At 32.6% G+C, this 12,156-nt stretch overlaps 1 protein-coding gene across 1 annotated transcript in view; it reads left to right on the top strand.

Moving 5' to 3' along the window:
* trol (terribly reduced optic lobes) overlaps window positions 1-12,156 on the top strand; it is a 1,293,721-nt gene that overhangs the window by 1,199,738 nt on the left and 81,827 nt on the right. Inside the window, exon 112 of the mRNA XM_067129897.1 lies at window positions 860-960. Coding sequence (XP_066985998.1) covers window positions 860-960 — 101 coding nt within the window. The remainder of the gene's footprint in view (window positions 1-859; window positions 961-12,156) is intronic.

Raw genomic sequence — 12,156 nt, 5'->3', positions numbered from 1 at the left:
CTCTGTGCAATATTTAGAGTGGCAAGTTTCTTTTGCATGCTTTAGCTATGAGATGCAATATCTGTAGGTGATTGTTGTTAATTCGGGATGTCAGTGGTTTATGAGCCACAGGCTGAGAAAGGATTCCGGTATTTGCTCTCCTGCTTTTCTTAAAGTTCCTGCTCTACATCTCAGATGATTGGTCTGTGTAATATTGGGTTATGTCTTCCACTGTAGCCATTACATAGGGAAGCTACCTGGATTTCCAGTGCCTTCATCACTTCCACTGCCCATTTTCTGCTGGAATTGCACTTTTAGCATCTGGGCTACTTTTTTGGTTCTCCCTCTATGAAGATGTTTTACAATAAACAAATTTTCATACAATCCCATTAATCATAATTTTCAGTGCTCGTCTTCCTTTCATACACTTCCAGATTGGGGTTGGCACCAGGGAATGAGAAGCATCGGTTTGTGGACAATGGAGTGTGAGCTGGGCATTTACAGTTGAACTTTCAGTTCTTCAAGATGATGTGACTGGATCCATCTCACAAAGAGTAAAGGCTAATTATGAAAAGATTTTGCATAAAAAAACTGTTTCAAAAACATTGCTGTTATGTATTTGTTGATCTTTTAAGCATAATTTATATGTGCATGTACAGTACTGTATTAGTTTTTCATTTGTGCATTGTCTTTCAGTGTTTACTTACAGCATTAGTCTTTGCACATTTTTGCTTATTTCTCAAAAATTGTGGAATCATTAGTGCAGAGGTATTTATGTTGTTTAGATTGTAAGTTAGGAAAATTATAGTAATCTTTAATTAGGAATGGTATTTTGCATTGTAAATGGTTCTGACAGTATTATGTGCTATTAAATTTACAGGTTGCCTTTCATTAAAGTTGAAGATACTGGAAGATATATGTGTGAAGCAAGAACACCAGATGGTTTCCTAACTTCAGATGTTATAACCTTGACTGTAGAGAGTGAGTCTTCCTGAATGAAATCTTTTTATTGTGCATGAAGACAGCACGCTTAAAGAGACTGCTTATGTGTTGCTTGATTTCTTAGTATTATTAGATTTAGTAATACTGTATTATTAGATTTAGAAAGAATTCTCTTCTCTCTTTGGTATTGCAGAAATATGTAGAAAATCATTTGAACAGATCATTCAGATGGAAATTTTAGGCTATAAATTACTTTGCTGCATCAGTTAGCAGGAGATGGTTTTGTTAAACATATATTCATTACATGACGTGATTGTAAAACCAGCGGTCCAGGTAATTTTTTTTTCCACATTGAACGTTTGAATATCAACAAAATGCTGAATGTTGTTGAAGCAGTATACCTGTATCTCATATTTTCAATAATTAGTGATGGTGTTTTCTTCACTAAGCATATCATCTTTTCTTGAATTAGGCATAAGCTTTTACTCCTATTATGAATTACATTATAGCTTGTAAGGTTTATGTTAGGTCACTCAGGGTTATTACTGTATCTACAATGCATTTACATGTAGTTGAATTTTCGCTAATTTTTTTATAATACACATTTTTATAAAAATGGTTTTACATTTATTTTGTAGAGTGATTTTAAAGATAAAATGCAAATTAAGAAAAAAAGTTTCAGTAATTTTTTACTATAGTTGTCAAGGGCAATTATAAATGTTTCCTTCACAATCTCTGAAGCCTTTATTGCCATCTCATATTCTATCTTAAGATATACATTTTTAAACTGTTTGTTTTCTGTCCTAATTTATGTTTCAGTCACTCATTTTACTTCGTATTGGGCATATAGAGCTGAACTAGTCTGTTAATCACACTAACACTACCATGAGTTGTCCTATACAAAGCTGACTCAAGAAGTAAATATTCATTTGATGTAATATAGTATGAAGCATAGTGCATGCTGCTAGTTTTGTATGGACTTTTGAGTTTTTTTGTGAAGTGCATGCAGTTAGCCAGATGTTTTGTCCTTTCATTGATCTATATAAGTAATTTTAATAAGATTAATGGTATAAATATAGTTGCCTCTTGCACAGATGAACTAATAAGCACTGATGAGTGTAGAAATTCTTTTCAAATATGCCTACAGCATATGCAGCACTCATGTTTGTTTTTCTTAATATCTTCATTACCTTGTGTTGGTAAAGTATAGAAAACAGATGCTGTTGGTACAGTATCAAAGTAATTATATTTATTTGTATTTTTCCATTACCACTACCTGCATAATAATTTAGAAAGCTTTTTAAATGCATGTACATATATATATATACTTTGTGTGAATATAGCAATCACATGTGAAATAATATCTAACCTCTTAATTTCCTCATGTTTTTAGATATTTTCCTTCAAAACCCTAGAATCTGACTTTTAATAATGAAAGGAGAAAACAATCCATCTCCACCTGGAATTGAACCTGTGGCTGTAGAGTTCACACACATATGTTTACATATATCCAATTTATATATACATATACAGTATATATATATATATGTGTGTGTGTATAAATTTCATAAAAATAAAAAAAAAACACTGAATACTGATGGCAACACTACATGGATCTAAGGAAAAGTTGGTAACACTGCTTACACCCCTAAACAGACTGAGGAAGGGTTTAGGTATTTAGGGGTTGAGTAACCCTAAGGTGGTTAGCAATTTCCAGATTGAGGGAAGGGTGGGAAGCAGCATTGGTTGGATTAGAGGGGAGTGGATGCCAGCACTAAGGGGCCTAGAGAAACTCTAGAGGCACGAACAAGAAGAGAAAGGATTATTGGGGGGTGGGTGGCTGGATAAGCTGTTTCCCTGGCAGGGAGGGAGTGAGAAGGCTGTGTGGGATGGATGGAGGGGGTGAGGCAGGCTTTGACTAGAGCTTTCTTTGTTTTATCTTTTTTTTTACATTTTATTATATAATATTACTGTAAGAGAGAGAGAGAGAACAACTGATACCAAATACAATAATGCTCAAAACACACACACTCCTTACCATTTTAATTTTTATTTTATGCTACTCTCATTTTTATGTTCACTGTATTTTCTCATTTTTTATTTTTGTGTTTTGTCATAATTTTTACTGCATAAAATGATGAAAGAAAAATAAAAATCACAATCATTTAATAACCCCTAGCATGTATGTGCGTGTGTATAAAGCAAGCACGTACACACACACACACACACACCTCCCCTCTGGTTGAGAAATCAGTGATCATAATGAAACAGAAGGTTAATGATAACATTTGAAATAATGTTCTTGAAATAATGTACAGTACTGAAAGAGGCCAATCTACAGCGCAATATGAATGATGCAATACTTAGTGTAATGCAGGGTAAGGCAACACTAATAATAAAAAAAGGCAAATTTATCAAATTATAAGTAAACCAAGTTCGATATGTTAACAACTAATAAGAGAGTTGCTGTATGACCTACATTAATGGTGTTAAAACCATTGTAGACCGTGGCTAAACGCAAGTAGGCCACCTACCAACCAAATTGTGTTTGTTTACGAGAAAGAAAAAGAAGGGGGTTGGCTGTGTTTTCAAAGTTTATCTATAGTTTATTTTCTTACCAGTGTGGGAAAATAAAGTAGAAAATTGCCTTTTACTTAAATTTTTCAGTTTAAAATGTGATGGTGATTGTTTATAAGCATATTGAGTGTTTATGGTTTTGCAGTATTGACAATGTAGAGGGAGTAAGAGTATGGGGTTGTCGTTTTGCACCCTAGAGGTTTTTGCTTGACCTTATCTGGATTTTACCCTTATCCAACAGGGCCTTGGCTATATTAATCAGGACACATGAGAGATTGATATATATATATATATATATATATATATATATATATATATATATATATATATATATATATATATATATATATATATATATATAATGTGTGTGTGTATATATGTATATATATGTGTGTGCTTTTGGAGATGTACCTCATGGGAAATGAAACACTGGGTATAAATCCTGACCAAATTTTTTTTTTTTCTGGACACATCTTCAATAGGATCTCTCGAAGATATCTTAAATAATGAAAGGTGAAATCAGTCAAGAAATATACTAAGTGTTTCATTTTTCCTGTGGTATATCTGCATACAGTAGATACATTAGGTCTTATTCTTATTTTATACAATATACATACATACATATATATATATATATATATATATATATATATATATATATATATATATATATATATATATATATATATATATATATATATATATATATATTATTTTTTTTCTTTTTAAATATATATGTGTGTGTTTTTGTGTATATTTATAACTCACAGAGAAGTGAAGTTGTACATATGTTTTCTTTATCAGTAAGCTATTTCTCTTAACTGGATGTGGGTCCTAAGAAAAATAACACAACAGTCCCTGCTGCAGTCATACATTAATTATTGAATCATGGATGAACTTTCTGTGCATTAAAACTTCCATAACATTAGGGTTTTTATACTCCTGCACAGAAGGCTATTCACTAATGCATCAAGCCCCCCTGCCACACTATGCCATTTACCCCTCTTGCATACACACATATTCACGTTTCTTGGGTAGTAAAGCCGTTCCTTTCCAGTACCTCTATGATACCTTCTGTTTAGACCTTTCTAGGTCTTTCTATCTTCCTTTCCTCTGACACTTTGAAGTAAATACTCACTTTGCTAACATATCATCGACATTTTCCACCTGAACAGACCATCTCATTTAAGTACAGTATCTCTTAAGTATATCACATTGTCAGTTCTAATACTGCATATACTATGCATATGATTCATCTCAACAGTTTCAGCTTTATCCTATAAATTTATTCTCATTCGATACCCAGAATTCACTTCAGTTAAGGAAATGTGGCTCAGCAATCCTTTTATATGTTCGCACTTTGGGTTCTGTAGACAATTCATATCTTTTCCAACCTTCACCATTATATTTTCTCCCAAGTACGTATATGGACCAACCCATTTCCATTCTTCCTCCATTCATATTGACATCCATTCTTCCTTTTCCCAGTTTCTAATTACTCTCATAATCCTTCTCGTGCTCATATTTGCTTTCAACTTTCTATTCTTGCAAACAGCCCCAAACTCTCGTATTAGTTTCTACAGTCTCTCTTCATTGTTCGCAGTCAGTGCTCCACCACTTGCAATCATCAGTCATTCATCATTCCATTCATGTCCCATTTTCTTTTCCTTCAGCTTTTCAGCTATATCTAATGATTTCTTGTAGCTGTACATTAGCGGAGTTATTAAACAGCCCCTTATGTCTTCCACTTTACATCAATTTATTCACTTTCCAGTCTGCATATTCTTAGACATGTTTTGCTTCTGTCATAAAAAAACTTTTAATTGCCCTAAAGAAATTCTCATTTGTACTATGCCTCCTAATCACCCTCCATGTTCCATCTCTCAGTTCAATCATAAGTTTCATCTGGGTCCAGGATACATAATAAATGTTTTCCTTCACAGAATCATTTCATAAAAAGCACTTGATCTACATTCCCTCTTCCCTTTCAAAACCCACATTGCTCTTGGGCAATGAAACCTTTCTTTTGTCTTACTTTACCAGTGAAAATTCAGCCATAAACCAACCATGGGGCCAATAAGTAACATTATGCCCATATACTTCTTACAGTCTAATCTGTTACTTTTACCTTAATACAGAGGAGTAATCATTCCTTTTATCTGTTCATTTGGAACCTTTCTCTTATCCAGAAATACATTGCAAACCCTAGTCAGCCACTCAGTCAATGCTTTCACCACAATACTGCAGCATTCCATTCTTTAACCTCCTAATTGTTTGCCTCACATCCTCAGCTGCCATATTGATAAGTATTTTCAGACATATACTAACTCCTTCCACACTCTTGGATTATTCGGCAGTGCCTCTCTTCAATCTTCCACATTCATAAAATATCTGTTAATTAACTGTTATCAAGTACTTATACCGCAAAATACTTTTTTTTCCTTCTTTACTAAACCTTTCATTTCCGCATCCAGCCACTTACTGATTGCTGTTTTTATTACCTTTCTTACCCGCCCATAACCACAAACACTCCCTGCTGACTGTTAGGTCCCATCATAGAATTTTGCATACTTCACAAATACTAGAACCTATGTGCCTTTAACCCCAGTTCGTTACTTACCGTACACACTTTCTCCTTGTGTGGTATCTTCACTTCCTTTTTTCCTAAGCTAACTCCTCTTAATTTTATTTACCCCTACATTTTCACCCTTCTCTTCATTCCATCCATGGAAACATTAAGCTGCCATAGACATATCGATGCTTGGGACTCACTTTTATGCCTAACCAATCATTCCTGCTTACATATTCTAACCCATATATCTGCTATTTTTAATCCCTTCATAATCTACACAGATGGATCCAAAAATGAAGCTGGAGTGGACTCATCAGCCTATTCAAGTGATAAAACTATCCAAATGGGCCTTCCTCTATCATCATCAGTATTTACAGCTGAATTAACAGCCATACAATTGGCTCTCAAGATTATAACAAAAAAAGGAATTCCTTCAACACTCATATTGAGGGACTCAAGAAGGGCAATTTAAGCAATAGGATCATTTAAATCAAATAATCACCTTGTCCAAAATATCCAACGGAAAATACATCAGTTAATTACAAACGGCCTTCAAATTCAAATTTGTTGGATCCCAGCCCATGTAGGCATTGAGGGTAATGAGAAAGCAGATAAAGTTGCTAAATTGGCTTGTACAATCCACCCAACTACTACAAAAGCCCCCATATCAGACTGGCTAGCATCAGTTAAAATCTTAATTTATAGGGATTGGCAAAATGATTGGAGAAATATACCCCCTCAAAACAAACTAAAACAAATTAAGAACGAAGTTAAAAAGTGGCATTCTTCTACCCAAAAGCAAAGAATTAATGAGACACTCCAGACTCTCACATGGTCATCTGATGTCAACTCTGCACACAAACCCAATAACTTGTGAAAGATGTAACATCCCAATAACAGTCAAACATATCTTGATTGACTGTCCCAGATGGCATCATGAAAGAAATACTTATTTACAAAATAAATCAATAAAGGATATTCTAGCAGAAGGTAATAAATTTTCAATTAATAATATCATTCTCTTCTTAAACAAAATTAAATTGATAAGTAAAATATAATCTTCCCCCTTTTTTCCCTCCATTTTTTCCCCTCTTGATTTTTTTTTTAATTCCCCACTTTTTTTATTATTTATTTAACTACTTAATTTTTTATGTACTCTTTCCCCCCGTTTTTTTCCCAGCCCGAGAAGAACCCTAAAAGAGTTCAGAGGTCTGGTTAAACAAATCATTTATAACTAACTAACTTTAGGAAAATAAGAAGTTAAGAGGTCATTGTGCCTGTTATGCTACGTATACTGCAAGAATTCTTGACATTTTGATACCATGAAAAGGAACTTGTTTGAATACAGTAAAAATACAAATTGTCTTGAATACAGTGTAATGTAGTGTTCTTATCCTACTTTATAGCACAATGGGATAGTGTTAATCTGTCTTCTATTACAGTATTGTTGGTCTGAATAACACCTGGAAATTATTGTTTCTTTACTTGACTTCTTATTAGATTTCTAGTGTTTTGGTGAAAAAATATCTAAAATTATTAAGAAATTGAGAAGTTTCTTTAGATATGAACACACATGCACCCACTCACAAACACAAACATTATATATATATATATATATATATATATATATATATATATATATATATATATATATATATATATATATATATATATATATATATATATATATATACATATATAGCGGTCCTATATATTATATATATATATATATCTGTTAGGTATATATATATATATATATATATATATATATATATATATATATATATATATATATATATATATATATATATACCAGTACCCAATTATCTGTTAGGTATGTATCGGCCGATAAGCGAAATCAGCGATTTTTTACGAAAAATTGCCAGTTTTCATCACTAGACAAGCGCCGTAAAACCGGATCGCCGTTAACATGGACTGCCTGTATATATATATATATATATATATATATATATATATATATATATATATATATATATATATATATATATATATATATATATATATATAGGTAGTCCCGGTTTTTTGGGGTTCCATTCTGATGGCACAACAATAAGCAAAAATCACCGATACCCTATATGTGTGTGTGTGTGTGTGTGTGTATATATATATATATATATATATATATATATATACACTGTATATAATATACTGTATATATATATACATATATAATATACTGTATATATATATATAATATATATAATATACAGGCAGTCCCTGGTTATTGACAGGCTTGGTTATCAGCAATGCAGTTTTTTGGTGTCTGTCTAGCGACGAAAATTGGCGATTTTCGGGCCCAATATGCTCCAATTTCTGTTTATTGGCGCTAATAATTGCGTATTGGCGCCAATACATGCCTAACAGAGGCGCCAATAACTGAAAATCAGCAATTTTTGCTTATTGTCACTCCGTCGGAACGGAACCCCTGCCAGTAACCAAGGACTGCCTGTATATATATAGGTAGTCCCTGGTTACCAGCAGGGGTTCCGTTCTGACGGCACGACGATAAGCGAAAATCACCAATAACCGGGTATCGGCGCCAATAACTGGAGAACAGCACCCCTGTTAGGTATGTATTGGCGCCGGTACCGATTATCAGCACCCATAATTGGAAATCGGAACATATTGGCACCAAAAATCGCTGATTTTCATCAGTAGACAAGCACCGTGAAACCAAGCCTACTGATAACCGGGGGCTGCCTGTGTATATATATATATATATATATATATATATATATATATATATATATATATATATATATATAATAAAACAAAAACAAGGGGAAAACAGAAAGACAAGGAAAAATCAAGAGAAAACTAATGAGAGCTCATAAAATTTTTATGTGATTGTGAGTAGTAAATGTCTCAAGAAAACTTGTTCTAGATGGATGTAAATGTAGGGAAATGGGTAAAAAATAAAAGCTGTAAAATTGTTCTGTTGGAATAGAATTTAGTCCATTACCTCGATTATTTTAAAATCATGTGAATGTAGGTTAAAGAGATAAGAAAAACTGAAAGATTGTGGAGTTACAAGGAGAACATTGAAAAATTGTGGAGTTACAAGTTTAATGTAAGTGTGCAAAATGGTGTGGAAGAGACTCTCCAGTCTGTAGGGAGTGGCAATAAATAAATGAAAAATAGTAAAGTTGCTACAGTTTGGTTCAGAGTGTTAGGGAATGTGTGCCTGGAGGAGTAAAGTTTGTATAGCCGAGGGAAATCTGCTGAAGGAACGGGTATAGGTAAAAGTTTTTCTTTAATATATGGGAAGGGTGTTAAGAAGGTTTATAAAAAGTGTGTTTGCAAGTCAAGGTTTAGTAAAAACTCTTGTGGGTTACATTGAAATTTATATATTTGTGAAGGATAGGTTGTTGATAATTGTGACCTAAAGATTAGTTTTTAGAATTATTAGATTTAATAAAGAAACTAAAGTTTGTACATTAGCTTGTAAACTTGAAGGTTACTGGTTTGGTGTAAATGTTGTTTCCAGATAGTTGTGTGAAGGCTCCATCTTTATTTAATATTTATATGGATTAAGTGAAAGAAGTCTTGGAAAAACACAACTAGTAGCACACATGTGTGACAAGAGAGGGGATTGTAAATGGAATGAAGAGGGTTGATGTTTACAGATGATATAGCATTAATGACCTGCAACAAGGAAGAATGTTTTGGTTCAGTTTATACATTTTTTTTTGTTTCCTGTATATGTGTGTGTGCCTTGTTGTTAACTGGGTATTTTAAGGAAGTTGTGCCTAGTCATTGTCAAGTATGATTATATTTTGGAAGGGATTGGAATGTAGCTAAAGGAGAGAGGCAATCTTTGGTTGGTGGACTGCACTAGTGCTGCAATGGCAGAGGCATGTGGTGTTTCAGAATGCTCTAGATGATAGTGAAGGAAAGCTGCCTGAACTATGGGAAGAAGCTCAGAATATTTGTAAGAGGCAGAATTGAAAATAAATGTGCAAGAGTAAACTTGTTATGTATGTAAATGGAGGACAGCAAAATGGAACAATGGATGTTTGTAAATGGTTGATGATTATGGGAATACAGAAATAAATGCAACATGGAACTGTTCAACTAAATACAAATCACAAAATATGTGAGGTAGTTAGTGGTGCTCTGCTTCAATTTTTGAAATTTAGAAAACGAACTGCCGCAACAACCAGTGCGCAATGTGAATTTATGTTGTATATATGATTAAACAGCCAGAAAATGTAGGCTTAGTACAACAAAGATTTGAAAATACAGAGGGTAAGAATGTTTTACTCTCTCTCTCTCATATATATATATATATATATATATATATATATATATATATATATATATATATATATATATATATATATATATATATATATATATATTATATATATAAATAATGTAAATGGTTAGATAAGTGGAGTTTATAGATAATTTTACATTTTTCAGTTCTTTCAAAAATAGTTCTAAAAGGATTGATATGATTACTGCATGTTATATATTAGATCATAATTGTTGTGTGATGATTTTAATATCCAAAAATGTAGAACTGAATTATTTCTTTGTTCAAATTGTAGAAATAATTTAGTTAAATTTTCAGTAGACACCATAAAGCAAATTTTACTTTAAATATAGTCACTCGTTTTTGTCAAGTTGGTATTATTTTAGGTATTTTAAAATTTATTGTTCTACAATACCTCATCTATCATGCAAGCAAATAAATAATGAGTACTAGAAAATAGTGCTTCCATGGACTTAGATTACAAGGCATATAACACCAGTTGAAAACTGTGCTGAACTGCTTTTCTGTTATGTTTCTGTTAGAGCTATTAATAAAGACTTAATTTGAATGAACATATTAGCTATTGCTTTCCTTATTGCTCACTCTCGGCGGTTGCTAGATTTAGCGCATTTAGTGCTTTATTAACTAAGTTCCTTTTTCTCTGTTGCATGCTCTCAAGTTTGGAATGGCTCTACAGGCTTTCCTCTCAAGGCAGACTATGTGACTGAAATATCAGCTGATGTGATCAATGCTGATGGCACCATTTGTGACAAAGAATGTGCTTACACTTTAGCGGATGATTCTAATGTAGATAAAGTTGACACTACCCCATATAATTGTAACAAGGACAAAGCACACCAGATTTTGAGGCGATATAATTGCTTACATTCTAATGATTCTTTGTATCAAGTTGAATGTATTCATGACAACAGAATCGATTACTTTCTTGGTTTTAAAAATGAGAATCTAAACGCACTCTCTCATCCTTACGATATTTATCGCGAAGAGTGTACAGATGTTGATTGGAAATTAACTCCAACACTGAAGGATTGTAATTTGTCTCTGGAAATATGTTTTTACTTAAGTCTTCCTGTGTCAAGAATTAATGCTAGCTTAACGCTTCAACCTACATGTTTTCACATTGAGGGTGTGTTTGAAAAGTTGTTGAAAAAACTTGATGAGTATATAAAGAAATGCTCAACAACAAGTTATATAATCAAATCTAACAATTCTTCAGCTGTTAGTAATGTAAATAGTGAGTCAACTTTGCTCTTTTTCTGTAATGTTACTAACAATGCATGCCAGTGGGTGTGTACTTTTCTAAGTAGCAGAGGAAAGAGTGTAACAGAAGATTGCACAATAGGAGATCTCTTGACGGGTAAGTACCACTAACGCGCCTTTTCTTATTCTATTAATCCTTTGGTAGTAATAAGAAAAGTTATATCCGTGTTGGAAGTAGAAGACATCAAATGCTGTGTTTTCACTGTTGTAACTTAACAATCAGTGAGTTGAGAGTAAAATAGCATAGTAGAAGATTCTGTAATGTAGTGTATCATTATTTTTGTATTTTCATTAGAATTTTCCATTTCAAAATAAAATGAACAGTTACTTGTGCATGGTGGCAAGACTTTGTGCTCTCATTTAAGATAATTGACATTAATATTTTTTAATGCTTGTACATATTTTAGGAGAAAAATAAGATGATTAAATAATTGATAATGCTTGTTGAGTAAAATTGGGTCAAAGTAGAAGCATTCTTTATTAGAAAATGTAGAAAATTCTCAAATTATTGTGCTTTTATTTCATT

This window comes from Macrobrachium rosenbergii, chromosome 3 (genome assembly GCF_040412425.1).
Source record: "Macrobrachium rosenbergii isolate ZJJX-2024 chromosome 3, ASM4041242v1, whole genome shotgun sequence".
Classification (NCBI taxonomy): Eukaryota; Metazoa; Arthropoda; class Malacostraca; order Decapoda; family Palaemonidae; genus Macrobrachium; species Macrobrachium rosenbergii.
The sequence above is the reverse complement of the archived record's forward strand: the minus strand, read 5'-3'. Positions and strand labels throughout refer to the sequence as shown.